General features: G+C 34.1%; 1 protein-coding gene across 4 annotated transcripts; it reads left to right on the top strand.

The window, feature by feature from the left end:
* Positions 1-25,903, top strand: LOC128234316 (hemicentin-1-like). Of its 4 annotated transcripts, XM_052948487.1 has the most exons (15): positions 25-133; positions 11,743-12,096; positions 13,342-13,674; positions 15,538-15,834; positions 17,213-17,512; positions 18,461-18,739; positions 19,254-19,544; positions 19,770-20,087; positions 20,218-20,517; positions 20,628-20,768; positions 21,112-21,133; positions 21,535-21,623; positions 21,987-22,002; positions 22,330-22,409; positions 24,516-25,903. In XM_052948487.1, the coding sequence occupies exons 1-15, from the start codon at positions 91-93 to the stop codon at positions 24,569-24,571; spliced, it is 2,919 nt and encodes a 972-aa protein (XP_052804447.1). In that variant the 5' UTR covers positions 25-90; the 3' UTR covers positions 24,572-25,903. The 4 variants fall into 4 exon arrangements, with proteins under 4 accessions (XP_052804450.1, XP_052804447.1, XP_052804448.1 ...); XM_052948488.1 differs by lacking the exon at positions 24,516-25,903 and having other exon boundaries at positions 19,770-20,015; positions 22,330-22,509; XM_052948486.1 differs by lacking the exon at positions 24,516-25,903 and having other exon boundaries at positions 22,330-22,509.
* The last annotated feature ends 1,624 nt before the right edge of the window (positions 25,904-27,527 follow it).

The raw sequence follows: 27,527 nt of genomic DNA, 5'->3' as shown, positions 1-27,527 counted from the left end.
CTCAACCTCAATATTTACTTCCTAATTGAATACAATTTTGTGTTATTTTCCTAATGTGTGTGGAGAATCATACTTGAATGTGGTTGTATAATGGAGCTTATCATTTTATTTGGAATTATTCTTTGCAGCCAAGGTATCAACTTTGATCACTTATGTATAGAAGACATGGATGCTGATCTGTTAAAGAAATGATTATATGCTTAATTTGCGTAGTCATAAGCATACGTAATAAGAGATTATACATTTTTTAAACATGATTTGGTTTTAATAACAATTTCTTTACTTTTATTGATGAATTATCTGGATCTCTCCTTACGTAAACCTAAATAATAGGGTTATAAAACTTAATAAAACAAAAAGACTTACAGTTGCTGAATTCAAGTATATTAAAGCATATTATCAAAATTTCCGGAAGAGAATGTATAAATACCATACCAAGTATATATGCTTGGATAATTATTCTTCTATAAAATGATAAATGATATACGTTAACATAATAAACAGTTTTTAACAGAAAGGGCTAGGTGATTTTAAAATACATATTGAAATATTTCTGAATTAAATTTTATTCGTATCCGTAAATAGGTTCGGGTATTTATTATAATATTGTAACATGGAATACAGTTTTTATTAATGTTTTTCTTTGATTTAAAACATCAGGGCTTTCTATTATATAGAAGTAATGTTTACATGATATAAGTATGTACTAACATCCTACGCTAGACAACAACCTACCTGGTTTTAGTGGGGAACGAATGCTGCCGGAACAGTTAAGACAAAAAATAGAAAAAGGAAACGTTATACAATTTGTCATCCATAAATCTTTTCCGTGACCTACTTACATGTGCTCTTGTGTGAATTATCCACTAAATGAACCAGTCACTGTTTATATCTTCCGGTTCACCTGATTTAAATCAATAACGGCGGTCTGCTGATTTACTGAAATACATGCATAGGAGAGTTTTTAATACCACTGTAAATCGTTTAACGCGTGTTAATAGTATCGATAGGCCCTTATGCCAGGACATTAATTTGCGTTCTTGAATTAAATGATTTTTTATAGTTACATTTTAAAAATTATTCATTTTATGAAGTGAAATCGGACTTACCTGGTGACATATTTTATATCCTTGATAACTGTGAAACACAGGTGGGAAAGTGCAAACTTGACAGACATGGAAACATCTTTTTGCATTACCCCACCCGATGACATTTTATGTAAGTTTCACAGAAGTTCTACTTCTCCCGTGTGTTAACTGACTAATAAGTATAATCATCATACTACGCATCAACAGTTATACTCACAAGTTAACTTCACTTCAATCACTATTCGTTTTACAGTCGATTAATCGTTTATTGTATGTAAACTCCATTATGTTCATCTTTCGCACTGCGTCAACCATCTTGTTGTTTACATTTATGCACTTCCTGTTCGCTCTAGGTCACAGAAGTACATTGAAGCATACTTTCACGGTTAGTGAGTTGTAGCTGGCTCTGTAGAAATACATAAGCTGGCTCATTCATGCTACATTCTTCTATATATCGGATAAAAGCCATTTGTAAATTAAATCTGCACTCTCACAGATTGAATGTTTTGACAACTTTTTCATTTTTAGTCTTGGAACGAGCCATTTTTTTTGCGAAAGTTCACGGAAACCAGTTATATTAGACTGCTGACAAATTATCAGATCGCAGATTAACGCGATAATCGAGGGGTTTATTGATTCGACGTTATATGAAATACATAAAATATCCGTCCATGAAAAAACAACAAAAAACTTGTACACTTTTAAGATTTTTTTCTTTGTGTTTCACGCATGAAAATATAAAATGAAAGAAAGTGATACAGCCTATTTAAGGTGTCAAGGCATGGACATATTTTAAAGCAATATAAGTAAGTCAGGTGAAAGCCTATAGACGTAAACTGTTTCACACGTATCACAGTTTTCCGAGTGGTTCCGAGTTTGTTTGATGCAAATATTTGCCAAACTGTCGGCAAAAATTAGGTTGTGTAATCATGCACATCTTATAGACAGACAGACGGACGGACGGACGGACGGACGGACGGACGGACAGACAGACAGACAGACAGACAGACAGACATTTTATTTCGACTTGTACAATGTACATCGTAAACAACACATACATATATAATTATCAATATCAACGTGAATGCATAGTAACAAACAATATGGTACAGACGAGTATATACAAAAAATAACAAAAAGTTACAATGAATAGGTTAAACATTTAATATTAAAATCTATCTAAATCAGAGGATGAACAATTTTTACCATATTAAGTTCTTACATTTATTAATGAGGATCTTACTTTAAGAGAGTTTTTAACAAACATGCATGATAGTTTAATAAACTCAGTTCTATTATTTGATTGCAGCAATTGTAAATATTTAAATACAGACGGTTTTATATAATAACATTTCTTAATATATAGCGTTCTCATATCATTAAAAGACAGGCACAAACAGACAAAATGAAATTCATCTTCAATATCGTTGGAATTACATAAACAACATATTTTTGTTTACTACCAACCCTACTGTTCAAATCACCACATACAAGTACACATCCAAGACTATCATATAAAAACAGATCATTTTCTAAAATATCAAATAAATCAACATTTACAGTATTGTATATGGGCGAGTCCTCGCCCCAAATATAGGTTCCACATAAATAATTGTCTTCGAGGATAATAAAAAAGGTGTGATCAAGTTTTAACCAAATGATTGTATCGAAATGATTTTTAATTATTTCAATTCAATCGCTTAAGTTCTTTTTGTAATATAAAACTATTCCACCACTATTTCGAAATTAACGATAAAAATTATGTGATTTATATCCCTTTAAATCAATATTACTAGAATAATCACACCATGACTCATAAAGGAAACACATATCATATTTATCTAAAATATTTACAAAGTCTATACTCTCTTTTTTTGTCCCTATTTAGTCCATGAACATTCCATGAAAGAACCGAGAGTTCACCTCCGTCGTGCCCCTAGCTCCTCACCGGCTTGCCGTCTACGTACAGGTTGTCGTACACTATCAATGAACGTTTGCCCTCCTTCCTGGCGTCCTTCATCTTGGGCACTAGCCTACGGCGTTTGACCAGTACTTCCGGTGGAAACTGGTTGTACATCTGACGGCCCGTCCCCGCCAAATGCTTCCACTGTCTCCTAACTACCTCCCGGTCCTTAAAAAACGTGAACTTTGCAACGATGTTGCGGATCCTGCCCGGCACTGGTTGACCTGGAGTCCGGTGAACACGTTCAAAGCCAATGGACTCGATCGTCTCCTTCGTCGCCAGCGAGCTTTAGGGTATCGTGAAGCTGTTGGCGGAGCTTGTCTTCGGTGACCTCAGCGGACTCGTTGCCGGTGGATTTATCTTCGGGGATATTAGTAAAAATAAGATTGTTTTCATAGATTGCGACTTCAAGTACGCAATATCGTCCCGAAGATCCTCCCGCTGTTTTTCCAAAGTGGCCATCCTGTCCGCCTTCTGCGCCGCCTCAACGTCGACCGAATCCACTTTGTCCTCCAGCTTGCCTACCCGCTCATCGGTACGCTTAACTCGGTCTTCAAGAGCTACCCATATCTTTTTTATATCTTTTTCAAAGTCCATAACCTCGCGTTCAAGTGTTTCAATTTTGTTCAATTTCTTTTCCATTACTGATAATTTTTCTCCCATATTTTCATACAATCCATCAGGTCTTTGTTGGTGGGTTCGCGGCCCCCTTCCGCCATTTTGCCTCTGCCTGAAATCACCCCAGGAGTGTTGTTGAAAACTTCACTGTTACTGTCTTTACTCACAGAATCATCCAGACTCGGAAACAACACAGCGCTAGCTTTTCCCAGAATCTCACTTACAGAAATGTTTGAATCTAAGTCATCAGATGGTCTCTATCCACAACGTTGTAAATAAATCCTGACTCTATTTATAAAAATATTACTAAATAAATCCCATTTTTTCACTCTCCGATTTAAACACGTCCACTACGCGCCATATCACGTGACAAAAAAAACCTTTCACTTTTTTTAATTAGCCATAACATGTATTTATTGCTGCATTGTTTATGTATTTATGATGATTTAAAGTGACTCTCTTATTCAAAATCAAAACATCAATTTTGACTGATAAACATTTAATTACTTCCTAAATAATGAAAAATATAGTTATTACTTATAAAATGATTGTAACCGTGCATTTAATTGAAAACTGCTGAAATTGCAAATATATTAAATGATTGGTGAATGCTAAAATATTTACTGTGGTCTCATAAGGTAGAAATACCGTGTTTTATGCTCATTTTTTTCAAATTAAACTCGGTATCCTTTATAAGAACCATTGTTTTCGACATTAAATTATCCTTTTTTTGAATACTAAAAGTGTATTTTAGGTTTAAATTGTGTGGTAAACAACCTACTTCACCGCAAAGATCAGAAGTCGAGGTCAAATAATATAATGTAATACTATGTACTGCATATTTTTGGATTGTAGTTTTATTGAGTACAAACGATCAACCACTGGGAATTCTTTGCGTCGTGCCTTTTTACTGTAAGTTCGAAATAACCACCACAACTGCGATTTGGTGTATGTGCGTCCGTACTTCAATGCGTGCGTCCGTCAGGTTTTGGCTTGTCCGGACTGTAGCTACGTCATGCATTGAGGGATTTAAGATAGCTTAGTACGAGTGTTCAGCATAAGAAGACGGCGTGTCGCGTACACAACAATATTGGTGGCAATTATAACGTAAAACGCTTTCTTTAGAATGGTATTGTCATGTGATAAAGATTGTGAACATTAACGTCATTACAAACTCAAATATGCAAAAAATGATCTTACATTTTTTGACAGAGATAATGCACTCTAAATTATTTTGTATGCTCCTGAAGATGGGTGTTATATTCACACCGTCCGTCCGGTTTTCTGTGCCAGGCCTGCAACTTTGTCGCGTAGGGAGGGAATTTAGAAATAACTTGACAAATGCGATCTGCACATAAAGATGACGTGACGAATGCAACACATTTGTCATAACCTCAAAGATGAAGGCAACACTTGAATGTCATTATTTTATCTTGCATATATGCATATACAGTTAAGCTGATCGTGTCTGGGCTGTAACTTTGTCATACTGGGAGTGGTTTCAAATATATTGGAAATGTCCATCGTGCAAGACCCATGACCCTACCTCCAAATCCAAGGGTACACTTAGATTTGAATCATTATGAACTGCTGCATATATGCACGTATAAAATAGTTGGTCGTGTCCGGGCTTTAACTTTGTTATGTAGTGAGGGAATTAAAACATAGTTGCACATGCGTTCGATACATAAAGGAAATGTGTCTCGTGCAAGACCCATTTACCCTACCTCAAAGTCCAAAGTCACACTTAGAGTTGAATCATTATATATGCACATAAATAATAGTTGGTCGTGTACGGGCTAACATCCGTATGCACGGAGTTATTTTAAAAATACTTGGCACATGTGTTCGTTAATTTAAGACGACGATTCGCGTGCAAGAACCACATAAAAAGTCAATGCCATACGTACATGTTTATCATAATGTAATGCTGCATGTATTTATATACAGAATCGTTGGTCATTTTCTGGATGTAACTGTGTCATGCACAGTTGGATTTTAAAATAAATTGGCACATATGTTTGGTGTATAAAGGTCATGCTTCGGGTGCAGTACCCACGATCCTACCTCAAATTTCATGGACACGCTTGAATTCTGCATGTATGCACATAGATAGAATATCCGTCTACGGTCTGTAACTTTATCATGCACGTAGAGATTCTTAAATAAATAAGCACTTGTGTTCTGTACATAACGGCAATGTGTCTTGTGCAAGACTCATGACTCTACCTTAAAGTTCAAGGTCACACTAAGAGTTTAATCAATATGGAACGCTGCATATAACCACATAGATAGAAAGTTGCTGGTAATGTATGGATTGAAACTTTGTCAGTTACGGGACAGTTTAACGTTACTTTGCACATGTTTTTATAACAATACGACGTGTCGGATCCAAGACCCACGTCCCAACCCTGTACTGCATAACTCTCCACACTCTTGACGTCAAACATCATTGGGCCTTGCTTATCCTATGATAGATTTTCCTGAATGTAAACATATTAGAAATTTCACAATATATTTGACTCGATGGCACTTCGGGGGCATTTGTCACTTACTATAACAGCTTTTGTTTTCTTATTTTTTTAGCCATACTACTTTTCATTCCAAACCTTTGAATTAAAATGAAATTTATAATATATAAAACAACATAGATTTGTACATTTGAGTGAAAATTCTTAGTATAAGAGTTATTTCTTGTTAAGGCTTTTGGTGAAAGAATAACTTGTTAGCTATGATGTTAGCTATTTTGTATTAAGTTGTTGCATCTTTTTACCGACGGCTTGTGCACTTCAAATGGGGACTTTATGGCCAATGTGTGTATGTTTAAACACCTTTCATTGCTGGCGTTGATGTTGTATGCAGTTTTCTTTGGATGCAGACTCAGAATAAACGTGCGTTAATACTTGTCTTTTTATGACATGTTGTAATACAACATTTGAATGTATTGAATGTCTCTTACCCTTTTGGTTAACATAGGAATATAATTATAATCTATATTAAAATCAACGAACGAATTTTCATAACCAATTATGGTTAACAAATCAGATATAGCGGAGTACCACACATGTTTTTGAATGACGAATATAATTATTATGATAAATATCATAATATTTTGTAGACAAACAGTGCATTAATGAATTTGGATTCTTATCAATGTTATCCAATACTGAGAAATTACTGGCAAAAGGAAGCGTCCTAGCTCGCCTCAAACGGCGGCAACACCAAGACTTTGATTGCAAAATTTTAAATGGAGTTTATCTAGCTCGCTATGAACATATGGTCCCCAAGTCTCCGATCCATATAAAATAGTTGAGACAACTAGAGCATCAAACAATGGTAATTTAGTTTTACTATCTTGGTATATCTACTAAAACATATACTAGATGGTTTATAAAGCTTGTTTATTCGGCATTTTTACTGCAGTATTATTTCCAGTATATGAAAGGTTACCCCCCCCCCCCCCAAAAAAAAAAACAACAACAAAATAAACAACAAAAACACACACACACAAAAGTTATCCACCACTTCAACACTTTCGTCATTAATTGTCAATTTTAAATTACATTAGCGTTTCCTGCTTTCAAACACACATGTATTAATTGATTATGTTTTTTTTTCAAAACATAAGTTGCATGAGTAGATATAAAGAGACTTTCGCTGATGTTGTAAACTGTTAAACTGTAAAAGTCAATAGAGTCGTTAACATCATTTATTAAGAGAACTGAATGAAATGGAAAATACTGGTTCCCATTGTTTTCCACCAAGTAATATATATAACATTATTTCATATAACTAGCATTTTTAATACATACCTTAACACTTCTGCAAACATTTTTGATCATATTTATCCTGTAAGAGCTATCGCCAGATTCTACTTATTTTATCCACACTGCAGCATGAATAACAGTATCGAATGCTTTTTCGTAATCAGCAAATGCACAATATAGTTTGTTTTTTGCTCAGAATAGTATTCTGAAATAATGCATGCAGGATAAAAATGCAATCAGAAGTACTATTACTACTTCTAGATACAAACTGTGATTCATTTTATACATAATTACTATTTTGAATTAGTTATCAATTCTATTTCTAAGAACCGATGAAATTATCAGTTATATTAACCACTGTTATTTACTCTATGATTTGAGGAATGTGAACGATCTTCTTTTTTGAACATTGTGAAAATACCCCTTTATTACATGCCTCAGGATGGACACCCTTCTGAAATATGTGAATATTTTTTATCAAATATGGAGCTATACATTCTCTGGAATCTATGCAAAAATAAGCAACAACATAAGTTATACCACAGCTGTTATAACGTTTCAGACTTGAAATAATTTTACATATCTCATCAACAGTGAAGTATCAATCCAATTTTTAAATTCAATAGTATTCACAGAACCAGGATGACCGTTAACATCGAAAATGCTGGAATGGGGTGTATTTGACATAATTTATAAATGTTGAACGAATTCATCGATATTTATGTTATTTGTTTTTGTATTTCTTTATGATATATTTCCAAAATTATCTAGCATTTGTCTTGCTAAGTGCAGCTTATGTACATTTTATGGGCGTCCAACACCATATCTAGAAAGCTAGCTAAATTTGTGATTTCAACATTAAACAACGTTACAAAAAAGTAACGTTTCTCCGAGAAAAATAAATAAAATTCGTTAACATAACCCCTGTGTATTCGGTAATGAAAGAATTCGGTTAAGGAGGACAAAAGATGCGGTGAAAATGTAAACAATAAAAAAATATCAAGTTAATCCGGCATGTTCAGCCTTTTTTTGAAATCGCAAACCATTCACCACCAAAACTATACCATGTGACAATGAGTAGACACTTTCGAACCGGTGTAATTTGTCCTATTTCGGATTGCTCTTATTAGGCCACACCAAATTATGTTTCGTTCTTCGGATTTTTATCTAAAACAAATTGGATCGAGCTAGCAAAAGAACACTATTTGGTCAAATTTCATAAAACCTGAAACGATCGAATAGGAACAAATATTTTGTTCTTATAATCAATGTTTATAAGAAAGATTTTTCAATAAATTTGCCCTTAAACCCATTTGAATGCAATCTTAAACTGAACCTCTAACGGACATTGGGAACATATATATGCAAAAGCTACAAAAACATGCTCAGTAGCAAAATGTTTAAACATAAACCCGATTTAGTGGCAATGGGCAAACGCCAAAGATATAGAACACAAAATCACAAACACTATATATATATATATATATATATATATATATATATATATATATATATATATATATATATATATATATATATAGTGTTTGTGATTTTGTGTTCTATATCTTTGGCGTTATATATATATATATAATTGGTATGTTTATCAAGAATTGTTAGTCTTGGAACGGTCAGTTAAATGTAAATTTCAAAATGTCCGGATACATACTATTTATTCATCCATTTTTACTACACACATATTGATATACCAAATTTATAAATAAAAGAATAAAGAATACCTTAAGGCGGTCAATCATAATAAAATAAAAATAACGCTTGTTTTAGGAAAAGTTTGAAACGAATAATATAAATATACCAGAATAACTTTAACATCACTTGCAAATGTATTTGGACATTCATTAGTATTGATTTCGGATGAATAAAAATGATGTGTTACACTGGCATCATCAAACATCAGACTTCATACACATTTAAATTTCATGACTTAATTTCGATTTGATTATCAAAGTAAATGCAATGACATAAGCTTTTTGAAATGAAATGTACAAGGTATGTTCAGAGTACTTTTATGGTCAGTGAGATGTATCTATAATCGCGGATTATGCTGTAAAAAAAAATAATACGGTGATAAACCTGGGTTAGACTTACCCTCTTTTTAAGTCTATCAGAACCAGTGTTAATTTTGTTTTTTTTTATGAAAAGATATTTGTTAAAAACTGTTGTTTTGTCAGAATTTGGTCAAAAATTACTTTGCTACATCAATTTGGACCAAACAATGAACCATATTCCTTTTAAGTGATGTTGTCTTCTTCAGCATCAACGACATTTATAAAGCAAACTTCTGGTCACTTGAATAAAATTATATTTTATTGAGTCATTGTTCATCATTCCGATTTCCAGCCAAAAGAAATCACTAAATATGCAATATTATAGCTACCAGTATCAGATACACATGTTTTATTTGATTTATATTGATTCAATTAATGATCCTTTAGTGCATGAAACGATAAACAATGACTTCAAGCATGGTCAAAACACATTTATTGTAATAAATAAGATTAAATTTCCAAAATTCGAGCCACAAAGTCAATGTTTTACCGGAAGCCGCCATTTTGATTGAAATTATTAAAACCGATGCTAAACCGATCGATATACAGTATAAAACACCATGCATCGGTTACCTCCCTTAACAAAACACTTAAACTAGCGTTAAAACATAATAATTAATTATTTTTTCAGCCTTTCAAAAATATTTCCCCAAAAATCTGGTTGGCGATTGAAATGTTGACGCGGGCGCACAAAACATTTTTTTTTTACATTTTCAAAATTATAGGAGCGATAAATCCGCGGTTTTGGGGTGGCTTTATACACGCTTAATAAATAACTTTTTTAATAGAATACAACTTTCAGATGGTTAAACTGGACAAGTGTTAAGTATCATTGTTCACCTAGACCTTGACAATTTATTTAATATATTGTTGATCCCAATAACAAAATATGTAATCTTCTGTCCCAGGTCAAACTGTTCTAGACTTATGCGGAATATGTTATTAGAATGTTATTTGACCTTGATCTGAACTTTTAACCTACTGACCTAAACTATTTTTACAACTGTTTAAGAGCAAATAACCATTGAAACTTAACATTGCCTGGTCAAACAGTTTTTGAGTGGACAGAAGAGATTTTACTTACATTTGCTGGCCTTTTTTCAATATGGGGCATACAAAAAGCCGGCAAAAGGACCATTTCGTACAAAAGTTGGATTGCTAATATTAAAGACCTTTCAACCACATCAAAGCTACAAGGGTAGCATTTGATATGGTTTAATGAAATTTATTATCTGTGGACGCTTCCGCATTTCAAATACAGCGTTCCATTTCACACTACCTGCTCTCAACTGGGCTTAAAAGAAAATCGATTTTTCTGTAAACTATCCTTAAAACAAAAGTAGTTTTATATTTATTCCGTTTTAATTGTTCTATGTCGTGCAAGCAATACATTTGTTAAACAGGTCTTAAATATTCAAGCTCCATCATCAGCGGTTGTATTATCTTGGTTTCCTTTCATTGGCGTTGTATGATGGCAATGCAATTGCTGCAAATATACTAAATGGGCAATCTAGAAAACCCACTCTTTCTGCTTGGTGACTATCCACCAAATATCACATTCTCCTGCATATTCCCCGTAGAATGCCGTATTGGATAAAACACAGCAATGCCGTACAACAATCCTGCATTATATACAATGTACACGTTGGATACAGTCTCCGTTAGACATAGACGTACGAAGCTCATTTAGTTCTTCAAACGGAGAGCTACGATCTGTACCTACATTCTTCAAGTTATAACAGAACTTGGATTATTAGTTCGTCAGGAATCTTATTGTCAGTTCTTTAAATGTTCTTTAAAGATGCACTCTTACTCCCAAATAAGTTTTACCACAATTTATAATTTTGTTTTAATATTCCAAAAATGATGAATAAATGCCGAAAGCAATGGTTCTTATGGAGGATACCGAGTTGAATTTAAAAGAAATGAGCATGAAACACGGTATTTCTACCTTATAAAACTATAGCAAACCACAGTAAATATTTTAGCAGTCACTAATCATTTAATATTTTGGCGCTTTCTGCTATTAAATACAAGGTTACAATCGTGTTAGCAGTAATTAATATTTTCCATAAAGGCATTTCTTAGTAAGTAGTTTAAGATGTATAAGTCGAAATGTATGTTAGTTACACATGTGTATGTATTGATTTTAAATAAGAATGCCACAAAATTATAGGTTTGTTTCAATAGCAAATTGATGTGCAAACGAACATTGCATTACTTTGTCATTCTATTAACAGTGCTTAGCATAACGCTGTCGGGGAACGGTACGTCTGGGGGTTTCACAGTCCAAGAGAACGCTCCCCTTGAACTGACGTGCTCTACGTCTAACGATGTACAATATGTAGTATTCAACAGAAGAATAATGGGATTAACTTATCAGACAATCACCGCAGTAGGGTACGCCGTATCAGGTTGTGTAGCATCGGACCCTGAACCGCCATCCTACCTCAGCTGCTCCTGTGTTAGTAGAAAGCAGTTCGCCTGTGTCATCCGGAACGTTACACGTAACATAAATGGCCATGTTTGGTTTTGTTTACCTCCGGGAGGGGATCCAAATGTCGTCACTGGGGATAAACCAATCGTCGTTACAAGTATGCAATATCTGCGTATAAAGTTTGAACTATCGACGTATCAAGTATGTTTTGTATTTGTAACGCTGATGTATTATCGTCGTAACAAATATGTATGTATGCATTATCACCGTACAAAGTTTTATTATAGTCGTAACAAGTATTTATTATCGCATGCACAAGTATACTTTGAAGGAAAATGATTATCTTCGTAAGAAGTATGTATTAAGTATTATTATGTATTAAGTTTGCACTATCGACGTTGGAAGTATTAATAATCATCGATAGAATTCTGTATTAACATCGTACATATTATGTATAATCGTCGTACAAAATATACTGAATGTATTATCGTCGTAAAAAGTTTGTTATTATATTCGTTACGAGTACGGATTATAGTATTTACATGTGTGTTATTCGTCGTAATAGGAAAGTTTTATAGTCATTTAAATGCGATTCTTTTAACAAAAAGGCAGTATTGCCCTTTTTTCATTTCCTTTGTTTTCCTACAGTATTTAAGGTTAAGATAAGATTAGCATAAAATTAAATGGGAGACTTGTGAATGATAGTTAACATTATGCTTCTTGTGTAGAAACAATCCTGCTAAATATATCTCTTTAATTTTTGCACCAGGAATTTATAAAGTTACTAGAAAGGTTATAACATATGAATAAGATCATTTTGAAAAAAAATGTTTTATACGATATTATTTTCTTTTCATGTGCATCTTATGCATATGAAGCTACATGTTCGTCAAGTAATTCTGAATAAAATTAATCCTGTCCTTGGCAAAACATGTTTTATAGGTTTTTTATATAAAATTGGTGTGAAGTATATGACTAACTATATGACATCATAATTCAAGGTAGTTTTAAAATATATATTGTAAACACTCCACAGAACGCAATCTTACCTTTATTGCACTACCGTCACTGGTGTTTAAGTCTTCAATGGCGTGTCTATGTAGGTCCCATTTGTTTAGTATTCATTCAATATATTATTTTAGTATACCTCACGTGATTTTCACATATTAAATTAGCTAATTAAACTTGCTATACCTATTATTTTTAGTTTGCTGGTATTTAGTATGCATCTTAAAATATATTTTACATCAATAACTAAAACGGGAACACTATTAACATAACATTTATTCCTTTAAGGTAAACGGAATGACGTTTGAACAACTGCACTTCAAGAATAAACATATAAACACATATAAGCATGCTGATTTTTATAGTCTATAATGTTTAAAGTGTTTGTTTACAGTCGGCATAACAGCGGTGTCTATGGTATTACCGGCGGTCAGCACCGTCTCTGTCATAGAAAACACCACCCGGCAGTTCTGGTGTGAGACATCTGCCGGGAACCCACAGGCCATCGTGGAGTGGTACAAGGATAACGGTACACCGGACAGGGCGGATGATACGGAAATAACTACCGGGAAAGAGACAGACTCGAAAGCAAATGGTACTCTGATTGTGACTATCGGTAAACTGACGTTGACTGTACAGAGAAACGATCATGAAGAGGGCGTGTACTGCAGGGCAAACAACGGCGGGTTTTGGCTGTATTCCTTCAGTGTGGTTTTAGATGTTCAATGTAAGTATATATTGTTGTACGTTTAGAAACTTTTTTTTTCGCATTACAGACAAGACATAAATTGCAAGGCCAATAACGGTTGCGATTGACTTTTAACATTTGTTGTCGTCTAAGATGTTCGTTGTAAGTATATTTTGTAGTACTTGGAGTCACTTTTGTATTCAAGTGATATATAATACAAGTATTGCACAGAAAACAACGGAGGGGATTGGCTGTTTTCTTTCAATTTGTCAAGGATGTATTAGATTGTAAGAGAATAAATACAGGGCGTGTATTAGTGCAATGTATTAATGCAACGGAACGTCGTTGTCTTGCTTTTTTCATTATTTATTTCCTTAAATGTTCAGTGATAGTATGTATTATTGTACTTGAAGTCACACTGATTGTAAATAGGCGTATCATACAGGGTGTGTATAGCTGGGTTTACAGCGCCAAAATACAAGTATAAAATTTAAAAAAAAACATTTGTTCTGTGTTTTATCATTATGATTTCATCTGATTATTTTTACCTTTGTTTAAACACACTCTTCAAAGCAAGTGCAGATCAGCACTCGTTTTCATTTCTTAAAAAGTAAAATTAGGCAAGGGGTGAAAACGACCTAACTACGGATATGATTTCCCATGATCTCCGACAAATAATGTCATTTTTGTATTAATGCTTAAAAGAACAACGTTTTCTACTGCGTAGAAACTGCTTGACGACCTTTCTTGATAAGGCATATGGAAATGATGTCCATTGGGATTCTGTGTGTTGCGATATCATCCTATCTGTTTTATTTATTAAACAACAGAAAGCGAAATGTTTACGAAAAAAACACTTTAAGTCACACAATTCGAAATTACAAATATGATTACTTATGAGGACACATCTGATGCTCTATCGCTGTGCTGCAACCTATCGAATTAGTTAGTAACACCACAAACTATTATTTGTATTATATATGGGTGTTTTTTTTAAAAAAAACGATGGTGCTTTAAGCATTGAACCATTAATGTAGTTCCATCAGTGATTTGTCCGGTAAAGAATAAACAAACACATTCATAATATTGTTAACTTGTTTGGCAACCGCGCTTGAACGGGTAGTATCCGTACGAGGTCCTCATAAAGCTTGCTGATATTTTGACATCTTTACCATACATTGCTAACATCACAGGATAACGCCAATCAACCAATCATGCAACAACAAAGCTGTTGACGCCTAAATGAAAAATGTGGTATTCAAAAAAGAAATTGAGCAAATATCAACATTTGCTGAATGGTTCCAGGTTTTGATATCTCATTGTTAACAATCGTAATGATTTGCAACACGTCATTTCGTCATACACGAAAAAGTGCATGCTACAAAAACATGAGCGAGTTTCTATCTGCGATAATTTAAGAAACAACATTTATAAATTTTGATTCGAAAATACTTGCATCACATATATTTTAGAAACAGGAGCTTAATTTTCTTTATGTGAAATTTCATTTGAAAATATTTCGTATTTCTCTAGTTTGTTTTCTTCAGTCTTATCCGGCACTCAGGAGCTGTTTGCATATCGCTATGCTTCGCCCACTTATTTACCTCATAAGCATATAGTGAGTCAGTAGACCAGTTTAGAATTTCGCTGATATTCCCATTATATTCTCTTTAATACAGCATCGTTTCAGCCTCGGGAATTTACCAGACATTATATGACACTCTATCATAGTTATATACTCACTTTTATTTTTTTCCTCTAATTATTTAATTCTAAGTGGCACTGTTAGGGTCGAGTTTAAAACAGTCTAATTAAACCTATTATCATATATATAGTGTGTCTAGTAACTTAACCCAAAACTACAATGATATATTAACTGTATTTCTTTTTTTCTTCATAAAGATGAACCCTCAGTTCCGATAGTGTCCTACAAGGGTTACGAAGTTACCACTGTACGGGTAATATCCGAACGTTCCATGACGCTTATATGCAGCAGCATGGGAAACCCAAGCCCCACTTACACCTGGACATACCCTGATGGAGGCTCACAAAGTGGCCCCACCTTCACACTGGCCAGCGTGCAGCCAACACACGCCGGAGATGTCACGTGTGCAGCAATGAACACATTGTCACCTACTGAAGGTTTAGCGGTTACCGTTGATAAAAGTCAACCAACAACCATCAACCTTCAGGTTTTGTGTAAGTAGGGTCAAATAAAAAGGATAGTGCATTAATTCATTTTGTTTAAGATAAAGGGCTTTCTGGAAACAGCAATATAACAGCAAATGTAGCTGTATTATCCCTCTCGAACCTCGATAGTTCTTAAATTCATCACCCTTAGACGATATTGTTCTGCTATGCGAATCAAGTATCACTAGGTTTTGTACATAAAATGTGTTGGTACTATTTTTATAAATGGTTTTACTTATATAAACTATTTAGGTTTGAGTAGATTTACGATTCATTCATGACAACATATAAGTATGTTTAGATATTATAATTATATAACAGAGAAATTTTTTCCGATACTTACTGTGAACGACGTAAAGTTAATCTTACTCGCAATGCGAAACGCATACTGTAGACAGCAGATATTAACTTGTTTTCATTTTTAATTGAAAAACCTATATAAATTATGGGCCAATGAAATAGCTTATTAGTTCTATCAGGCAGAATTGATAATGCTTATGATTTCACTGAAACGTCATAAAAATACTGATTTAGGGATGTCATTCATATTTCTGTTATCTAATATTAATCACAGAGACTAAAGACAAATATCCTTATTACAAACAAATTATTGTGGAGTCTTTATTTTTTATAACAGTAACGGCGTTATCAAATCAAAGGAGAGGAACGAACGACGGAGGCTATTGCTCTAAATCGCAAATGTATAGTTAAAAAAGATAAATGATACAATAATTCCGAGTATTATCATAGAGTCATGCGAATTTAAAGAAGAAGTTCCACCATTTGGTACATAGCAGAATTTTTCTGAAAGTATAAATACTTACTTAAATAATACATAAGATTGTTACGGTTTTATGCAGAGTATAATGTATAGTAGTGGAAAAACAACTGATACGCCCGGGCCAGATCATAAAATAATTATATATCATTTTAATCATTTTACCTAAAAACATAAAGTACAATCAGCGTCATATATATCTCGGCCTTTTCTATCGGAGGACAATTACCAGAGTATAACTTGTACCTGTTCCACTAACGTTTTCCGGATCATATCATAACATTATGTTGTAATCTTACTGTATTCTACATGTAGCTTCTCTACGTTCACAAGTTTGTGCCATCGACTGCTGCTATATTAGTCGACAACAAAAAATCCACTATCAGCTGCAACAGATCCAACAACACGCCCAGACCACGACAATTAATTGAGAAGAATTGTTACTTCATTCGATCCGTATATCTTCTGCTTACACCAACATGCACGTCAAGCGGAACAACTATCTCGATCACTGCTATACAAGTAAAGTGCAAGCCTTACCAATTCAGCCAACCCATCACAAAACACAAGAGTACACAACAAAATAATCGTACTTTTATTGTTCTGTAGATCCCCCGAGTACACCCTCTTGTTCCATCAGTGGAACTTCTATCTCGACCACGGCCATACTAGTGGAGGGCACAGACCGCATTATCAGCTGCACCAGTTACGCAAACCCACCCCTGGTCACGTACATTTGGTCAACCCTGAGTCGTGGACAATTGTCCGGAGCTAATTTGTCCCTGACAAATGTCGAGCACCCAGCTGACCACGGCCAGTACACCCTTACGGTCACAAACACAATGGATCCAACAGGAGAAAACACAGAAACGGGAACTAACAGCAGAGCGTTCTCGGTAGATGTTCAGTGTAAGTTGTTTTTGAATAAAACAGATAATTTATGTTTTCTTTTAAATAGATCTAAATATAATTATGAAACAATCAATTTTGACTGTTATAACAAAGGCAAACTCTTTCAAATACTGTCAAATCTATCTTCATCAACTCGCATATTGTCAGTCGCATACAGCGCTGCATAAATGTACTTATTAAATAATTATTACGTATTTGACATGATACTGGAACAATCATAGTACTTATACTTTAAAATTGACGACAATGTATGCCAAATCTTGTTCAATGCGGACTTCAGTCGGGCAATACTAGTTTTTGCTGTTGATTGGGTACTAACCTCGCAAAATACGGGATTCGAAGAATGGACCATTGGCTGCCGAAACTCGCCCTAATATGAGCATGCTGTAAATTATTTAATTCGGCAATCATTTTATTTTTCGTTTAACCGACTGTTTTAAAAAATATGTGCCTTGTTCTAAACATATTTGTAATAACAAACCTATCGACTACTTGAACCACTTTGTACGGTTTGCTATTTCAGTTGTGTTTAACCTGTTAGTGAATTTTATGACAATTAATATTTTGGAAACTGACAAAATAGATGACGAGAGTGAAAACAATTTTGAACTTTCGGCGAACGATTTACGAAATAATCTCAAAAAAATGGCATTAGGCTATATTAATAAGTATGTGCAATGTCACTATAATGGATGCATGTCAAATTCATCAAAGTCAAGTCTAAAAAGCAGAATCAATGAATGAAAAAGGGAAATCAGCTTCAATAATAATGTAAGATATTACAGCGTATCTAATCAAGCTATCGTAGCATACGTAATAGTTATTTAATAAGATACTCATTAAAAATGTGATTTCATATTGATCGAGTCAACAGTATTGGTCTTTGCCCTTCATTATCACCTAATTAATAACGTTTTATTATTAACAACATATTTACTCCTGTAGTTGGACCTAAAGTGCAACTTCCACAGACTTATACCGTTTTGGAGGGCAGGGTCGTGAACTATTCATGTTCTATCATCCCTGGGAACCCTTCTCAGACATCCTTTGTCTGGACGAGGTCAATTGACAGCAGGAAATGGAACAGCCAGATTTTCAGTATCAGCTCTGTGCAGAAAGAAGACGACGGCATGTACGCATGCACGGCGACAAACCGGCTGACGCCTACTGGATTTCCCCCCCACATTGGAAATCATAGCGGGACCATGCATCTTAATGTTCAGTGTATGCATATAATTGCCCAATTATTTACTTAATAGATTTGTAAGTACTGTCTATAAACCATAAAAACATTAATTAAAAAAAAACGTCCAGATCATTAATGTTATTGCGGTCCATGTTAGCAACAATTTACCTTTATCTTACATAATTTTGTTTGCTTTGGTAATTGGTTAGGGAAGAAAAGTCCGAGTACACTCTCAATTGGTAGTGGCAGTTAATCCAGACAAGTTGTTTTAAAGTGATATACATCCATGCATATCGTATGTTCATCAGGATACTATGTTTTTATGATCACCCTTATGAAATATAATGTGATGGTATGGTTTCAAATAGAATAATCTTGTAAACGATATTACATATATGTAGGCATTTATTTGTACTGTAATATATAGATCTTGGAGTTCGATCAATTGGAGTAAATTGCACCTTTGTAACAGGCTTTGTGGAGAGAAAACGTACACTATATGCCTGCATACAATATTATTCTGTAACAAATATGCACAATATATTTTTCTAGATAAGTCAAGCGTAACAGAGTTTCGTGTCACTAGGATTAGACACGAAGCAAACGTAACACAAGCCGAGAAAAAAAGTACGACGTTTACCTGCATGGTGGATAGCAATCCTCCATCAACCATCAATATTAGAAAGGACGGTGAATTGAGGAGATCCCTAAACCATGCAACACAGCTAGAGTACACCATTGCAAACCTGGCATGCACGGATGCAGGGCTTTACACTTGTGATGCCAGCAACCAATTTAATTTTGACAAACCTTCAGCAAAGGATTTACATATGTTTGTAACATGTAAGTTTACACAGCCTTTTCATTACCAGCAATTCATGCTAATATATATTCTTACACATGCCACTTTAAAAGACATTTTGTCAATATTTTATAAAGATTTATTCGTAAAACATTATTGTTCAGTTATTTCTTTAAAGTTATTCCTTATGTATTTGATACTTTGTGAAATACATGTATTCATAAGAGTAGTTATATATACTCGGGAAATATGGATTCGTCTTTCAGGTTCACCAAGACGCCCTCCTGGCCAAGATATCAAGTTGAACTTTACAGCTCAATTACACGATAATGCCACACTGCAGTACAATGTGGTTGCGTACCCAGTCCCGATCGCCTCACAGTTCGTCTGGAAAAGATGTTTGAGGAGAAATATGTGCATACAATTGTCAAACATCGCCGCAAAATATGAAATTACAACACTGTACTTGTCGAGTAAATTGACCGTTTTCGATGCTGATATTGATGATTTCGGTGCGTACAGTCTTTCAATTAAAAATGGCATTGGCGAGGAAATAGTCGAGGATATGTTTCTGCAATCAGTCGGTACTAGTGTAATGCAAATATTTAAAGTAAATCCATTTGAGATATTTTGTGCTATTTGCGAGATATTTTTGAACTACCCTCTTTTTATAGGCAGGGTTTAAGTTTCATATAAACATTATATACGTTTCAGGTCCACCTGATACTCCAGCCTGTTTCATGGTGATTTCAAATACAGTCACGAGTTCAAGCGCTGTTTTATCATGGATTCCTGGACCTAACAATGGGTCTCCACAAACATTCCACATATCATATCGAGTATTAGATGCTTTGGGGGATTGGCTTAATTTTAGTTTTCAAGATAACGGAGAGACTGAGATGAACGTAACCCTTCATAGTTTAGCACCAGGGAGATCTTATTTTGTCAAATGCTATGCTCTGAATACGGCAGGTGATTCAGGAAAACAAATACTAAGATTCAGCACATTAAAAGGTAAAGCATTAGGGAATGTGCTACGCTCATGCATTTGATTTATATAGCAATTAAACTACTAATTCATTTTAACGTACCGAACTAAAGATAGTGTTGTTATCATCTTACAGAAGTTGCCCCTATTGAATCACGTGGCGCTGTTATTGCTGGTGTTTTAATTACTGGGTTTATAACGATGGTAGTCATTGTCGTCGTTTTCTGTTTTCTTCGAAATAAATACTCGTGTGCGTTCAAGGTCACCCGTAAAGAAGGTACGCTGTTTTGTTCTCTTTGCCTTGTAAAAAGTGCATTTACTGATCTCAAACATGTACAATATAATTTCCTGGTATAACTATCGAAGGTAGCTCGAGCAAGTTTGTGGAAATTATTAGATTTCGAAACATTGATGTAAATAGCAATACACCCCAAGTCGATTAAAATTTCGATTGCTTATAATGAACAAACTTATTATTTCAAAGTCCCTAAATGTGCAATAATTCCAAGTTCACATTGTGTTGCACAGTCATTCGTTCGGGATTGGAATTGGCACAATCCTTTATTGCTTACAATATGTCCTTATTTATTAATGGGGTTTCACTACTTTCTTATTTACAGGTTCACGCTCAAGACCTACCGTGTAAGTTTAAATTGATAAGGGACATCTTAGTAATGTATTTTAGAAAGCAGTTATATAGTGACATCCATAGTTTTTAAGTTTTTTACTTTGCATTTCTATGAACTATGAAAGTGTGGTAATATTGATGTTTTCGACAACAAATTTTATTTTGTTTTCATTTATTAATTTTACATTGACCTAATAACCGAGAAACCTCGGAACGTAATCAACGTCAATCATATGACCACCAAACTCTAAATTTGACGGTTTTGATTGTTCTTCTTGATCATGTATCCAAAGCAACGAAATAAAGTTATTTGTATTTATTTATTTATATGTCATTTTTGGATAAGTTAATTATTTTCTCACGTCCACCTTCCATGTACTATATCTGTATGTTTGTCAACGTTAAACAAATTCAGACCTTTTGCTGAGATTCCTGGTGATAACGATGCCGTAACTTATGAAACTGTATCAGAGAAAAACAACACGCCTGTTTACGACGTTTTGAGTAAGTATCATATTTCATTGTTTGAAAAATTATGTATTTTGTTCATTTAAGTACTGTTTTTAAAGATTGCTAGTTAATTTCCTGTATACTATGATGTTTGAATGCATGTAATTCAACAAGACTATATCCTCAAAATCAACTTGTGTATACAGTTAATTTGAAATGAGCAATACATAAAACCTCTCTTATTAACATATTGTCCATACATTAGCCCGACTCATTGTTTCCGGTAATAAAAATATAACTGGCCTTCATAATGAACCTTTTCTTGTTATTGATTACAATCATAACGTATTTAATAAATTATTATGTAGTATAATGCTTATAATTGGAGTAAATTGTTCCAAATTATTGTTGTTTCAGGTGTTGGAAATGAAGGGTAGGAACTTATCTCATTTTAAATAACGTAAAGCGATGCTATTATAAACATACGTTCTATATGTAAGTGCATTTTATCTACGTGTATAAATGCATTAATGCCCGTATTTAAATGGTAACAGATAACCATGCAATAAATGGGGTGTTATTAAAATACATGCGCATGACAGTTATTGCACCGTAAGAATGACAACACAGAACAAATTGATTACACCCAACGTTCGTGACTGAAATAAATCATAGCTCACAATCTCAAACATTGGGCTGAGATTTTAGTTAGTAAGTTTGTTATGTTTCCGTTTATCGTTGACATGAAATTTCTTTATAGACCGGATAAGCCACACGTGTACATGCCGCTAGATGAGTCCATGGCAACTCCCGATCCAAACAAGGAGGAATCAAAGACAAGTACATCTTTTTTACCTCTCAACGGCATCAAAATGGCATTTAATTGTAATGTGTCCAAAATACACGTCTGACCAATTAACCAAGTCTGAAAACATTTACAAATAAGAACAATCTATATATATATATATATATATATATATATATATATATATATATATATATATATATATATATATATATATATATATATATATATATATATATATATATATAAACGAATTTTTAGTCTGGTGAAACCTTAGTGTAGGTTATAAAATTACTTTACAAGTGACTAGAAAATATCGCGTCCAGAGATAACATGGTAGACTTAGGTAAAAACTATCTCGATTAACACTGTTCAAAACAAATAATTGCTCTTTTAAGGCGTATTTTTAATGAGAATGACCATACAAAGATACCTGGACGTCTCCTGACGCAATAGGTTAAAGCTTTAATGTAAAAATGTAATGTAAAAATGTATTTAGTTTTCTCGTAGTTTTTGCAAAATCTAAAATTGGTGATAACTTATCTTGAATTACATGTCCAATTTATGTCAGATTGTGCTCAAAGTAAAAGTATTAGAACCTATAATGCATAAAACAATAAAATGTAATGGTATTAAGCAGGAAGTAATGTTTGACAAAGTAAACATCTCAACATCTGTAAAACGTTAAAAACGAAAGCTGACATTGAGGACGGTTTACGTTTACCATTGTTTGTAATATGTTTAGATATCTCTTTATTAGGGTTTGCACATGCGTTTGGATTAAGTTGGTTCAAATGTTTTATAATATTCAGATTATCTCTGAACACATATGTTTACTAATGACTCAGACGGATGCTCATGAAGATATCGTGTACAAATATCATATGCATTTTGTCTCTACTTCTCCCAGAAACATCTGGTAGTAAAAATAAAGATATGAACACAGAGTCACAGACTGACTTTAACATTTACATATTTGTCACTGTGTGTCAAAGAAACGGGTTACCAATTTAATTTGGCTAGCTAGAGTGGACTTTGCGGGGCTGGTCAAAATATATCAACGTGCTCTAGATATTTGCAATGGAAGTTCCATCAATTAAAAAAAACTAACTTATAGTAATGCCATTTGCTTAAGTTATTGATTATGCTTGCTTTAACCAAATACTTTTAAGCAACAGGACTGATCCCGGCTCCCTAATTAATTGTTTAGTAAAGCAAAAAAGAGAACCAAATTGGTGTTAATGTTTTAGCCAACCAGGATGTTTGCCTGAACAGCTTAATAACCAACTGATGACTAAATGGAATATTATGCAAGATTTGTTGGATTAGATACTGACAAAACTCCATAAACCACAAGAAAGCATGAAATAAACTATCTCCCATGTTCTAAAACACTTTAATGCCAAATATAACGATGCTTCGATGATGCAAAAACTTGCTGTGGCTTGTTGCATTATCGTACCCTAAATAGATGTTTTGCATTGGTTGGGTGGAACCACTAGTTCACAGAAAAGTCATTGATTTAATGTATTACTGTCCTTCGCTTTCCTTACAATATCGCGTTAGTGCTTTTCAATTTCTTCTAAGTAGTGGATTCCTAACAGTTGTGTATTATCACTTTTCCTACAATGACCCGTAAGTGGCCGTTGGTTTCCATACACTGACACCTATTTGCATTGGTTTCCCTTCCTTTGGCTCGCTACAGGCCTTCACTGATGGAAGTGCGTTAGTTATGCGTCGATTCCTTAACAGTGTTGGTTAGTTGCCTCTGCCGTCCATATAATGTCGCCTAAGTTGGTCTCCTTTATGAGTACAACGGATTGAAAGTGCACATCGCTACACTCGCGATGGTTGATTAATAGTTGTGCTTTCCTCTTAGTGATGCATTACTAGCCTTCGCTTGCCTCAGCTTCATATAGTCTTTCACAGTTGAACTTAACCATGCTATTGGCATGTGGATGCAATATTTACTTTTGGATTATACAAATAATGTTTCATTAATACATTGATAAGATTTAATATTATTCATGGCATTATTGTTTGAATAAACTATTGAGTGAATGTATATCTCAATCCGCGGAGGTCTTTTTTATAAGATGACTCAATATATCATAGTATTTATATTTTTCTTTCATATGCAGAGGTTCCCATTTACCACAAAACGATGGCGAAGAACCAAGTGCAGACAGTGCTTTAAGTTAGAAATCCGAGTTCCATGTATGATGAGCTCACGATCTCATGAGCTATGATGATTAATTGTTGTCGATACTGAGTAACTCCGCATTGCTATTTATTAATTGTAAAATATTGTTATATACACTTAAGAAAATGAGATTATGCTGCGAATTGTGTACGAAATAACTATTCATCCTAAAACTGCAAATCTGTTCTATTAAAAGTAAAAAATAACATACAACTGGACACTTAATTAAGATCTAACTTGCATGTCTCTTCAGTTTTCTTTCAACTCATTCCCAGAAAAAAAACATAATTATGGATGAACTTATTTGTTTACGGAGAATACTTTCGACTTGATTAATATCTCCTAATCATCGATAAGCTTCTGAGTGACCTAGAGGCTTCAGTTGAACTAACGTTGAAGTTTACGAAGATCGTCACTACCATGCCAAGATTTTCGCTGGGACGTGTTATGCCAATACTGTTTAGATCGCATAAGTGAAGATGATACTGTGCTAATCCTCTCAACTATCGTTCATTCAACAGAATCGGCAAATCTCTTTGGAAAAGTCCTTCATAAATCGTTCTAATAAAACCGTGCTGTTAAAGCTAGAGAAATGAATGGTGTTTGTATGATTTGAGCAATAAACGTGAATAAATGTAAAAATTGTGCAACATTATGAAATTCATGTCTGTTATTTATATTCCTCTGTAAGAACTATTTCTCGGCGAATAATACTCACGTTTATGACATGATACTGCGATCAATTAGCTTGTTACATTTCTTGAAATCATTATTTTAATTGTAATAATTTTTGTTTAAGATATTATTGTCTGTCATAAATGTTTCATTAACTGGTACAGGTTGCTCTTAATACAAGCACATGTTTTGCCTTACATTATAATTAATATAAACCACCTAAGATTACTTGTATTTCTTTTTCGGCAAGTTATTACAACAGGTGCGGTGACTGAAACCTAATTGCTTGTGTTTTCCTAGTGTAATTAGGGCAGTAACATGGCGTTGATGTGGTATTCGCAGTAGATAGGGTTTATTTTGCACAACAAAACATTTTATTCTCTTGTGCCTTACTATATACATGTTAACCAACTACAACATGATATATAATTTATTGCTTAAACTTGTGTACATAGTCTTTCCCATTTATGTTGTTTTTGTATATAGCTGTTTTATATTGCATGTGTATTTATAATGTTTGATGAATATTGGAGGAAATGTGGATAAGTAATGACTTTAAAATGAATCATGTGAATTTTGGGTTTGACTCCTTATATTACGAAAAAAAAATTCGTATTTCAAATATTAATATTGAAATCACTCGATGCTGGAAATAAAGATAATATTTAAGAGGGTATTTTGTTTATATCTAATAATCATGTTTCGCTAAAGAAAATACAGTAAACCCCCCCCCCCATTATATTCCGCACTGAATACACAAACATGTGACAAAATACATAGAAAATAAACTGTTTTACAGTGGCTTTACATTCTACTCTGTCACAACCATGGAGCCTTTTGACGTATTTTAACGTCAAAATACGTCACATCACATTGTTTCTCCCATGTAGCTCAGGCACTTGTTGTGTATTGTAAATGTGACTGTACCAGTACTTCATATACAGTTAACACATTATTTACCTAGTAGGTCGTACGACCAGCGCCAGTTCGTGTGTATAAGTGTATCCTTGTTCACGTTAATACCCTTCAGGCGTGGAAAAACAGCAAAGTCCATCGGGGCGCAATACCGACGATTGAGAGCGTGCTCCAAACGTCCAAAATCAAGGAAAGTAAAAGTCATCTGTATATTGGTTACTCTCTGGGAAATGCGTTGTCTTGTTGATATATGGTAGCACCAATGTCTGCAAGAAGCCGCTTCTTACGGTAGGTGTCACTGCGTATTAACTGGAACAAAATGCATGGCAGCATAATTGAAAGTTATAACCAAGTGCCAACAAGGTGCATATTTGGCTAAAATCGGACTTAAGCTTAGAATATCCATCTTAAACTATAACCGGCATTAACCTGGTGACTAAACTGTGGTGACCACTTAAATAATTATTAAGCAGTGGTACCACTATTTACTGAGTCATGGTTAAAAACATTCCTTGAAGATGTAGAGATGCCATGGTAATAAATAGCATATCTTAGGAACATGATGGAGTAATGGTAAGAAATACCACATCTCTGAAACATTCAATTGTGATTACCTATTGTCTCTTTATGTTAATAAGATATTTAATAAATATCTCTTTATCCTCCTTTTTACATTATAAACACACTAAACAAAAACAGTTATTGGTACTGCAATCAGTAATGTTCGACATGTTCATAATCGAACTCTGAGCCTTTTCTTCTCTCTTTCTTGGTACCATATGCTCAAGCATATCTGTTATGCTATACAGCAGTATCATCTTTATAATCCAAAAGATTTTTCGGTGAAATCTCCCAACAAACCTCCCAACAAATGGACTAGTTGTGTCTCCTCTTGTGGAAACTTAACAATACATGTAGAAATCATAATATATTTTCCATCGATAATGATGTCAAATATTGGCTTGCCGTCAAATACGTCGTTTAACCCTGACCCTGAAGTACTAAATTCTTGTTCAAATAATTAATTTTACCTGACACGCGAATCAGTTAGACCTTCCCGGTAGTGCACACCGGTATTACATTTTTGATATGGCGTTTTGAAAATGCCTCTCCAAAATACCTCAGTAGTTTCCTAATACCCTTCACCCCTAAGTGCCTTCCCGACTAACAAATCGGTTTTATCTCCCTATTGTCTTTGATCAGTATTTTCCTGATCTCCTTCACCCCTGAGTGCCTTCCCGAATGTCAAGTCTGTTTTATCTCTCTGGCGCCTTTGAACAGAAGTTCCTTGGCTATTACCGCCAGAAATTCCGTCTGAACAATTAGCCTTTAGGTCTGCAACTGCGCCTGACCTTCTTGT

Source organism: Mya arenaria, chromosome 5 (genome assembly GCF_026914265.1).
Source record: "Mya arenaria isolate MELC-2E11 chromosome 5, ASM2691426v1".
NCBI lineage: Eukaryota > Metazoa > Mollusca > Bivalvia > Myida > Myidae > Mya > Mya arenaria.
This window is presented reverse-complemented; position numbering and strand designations above follow the sequence as displayed.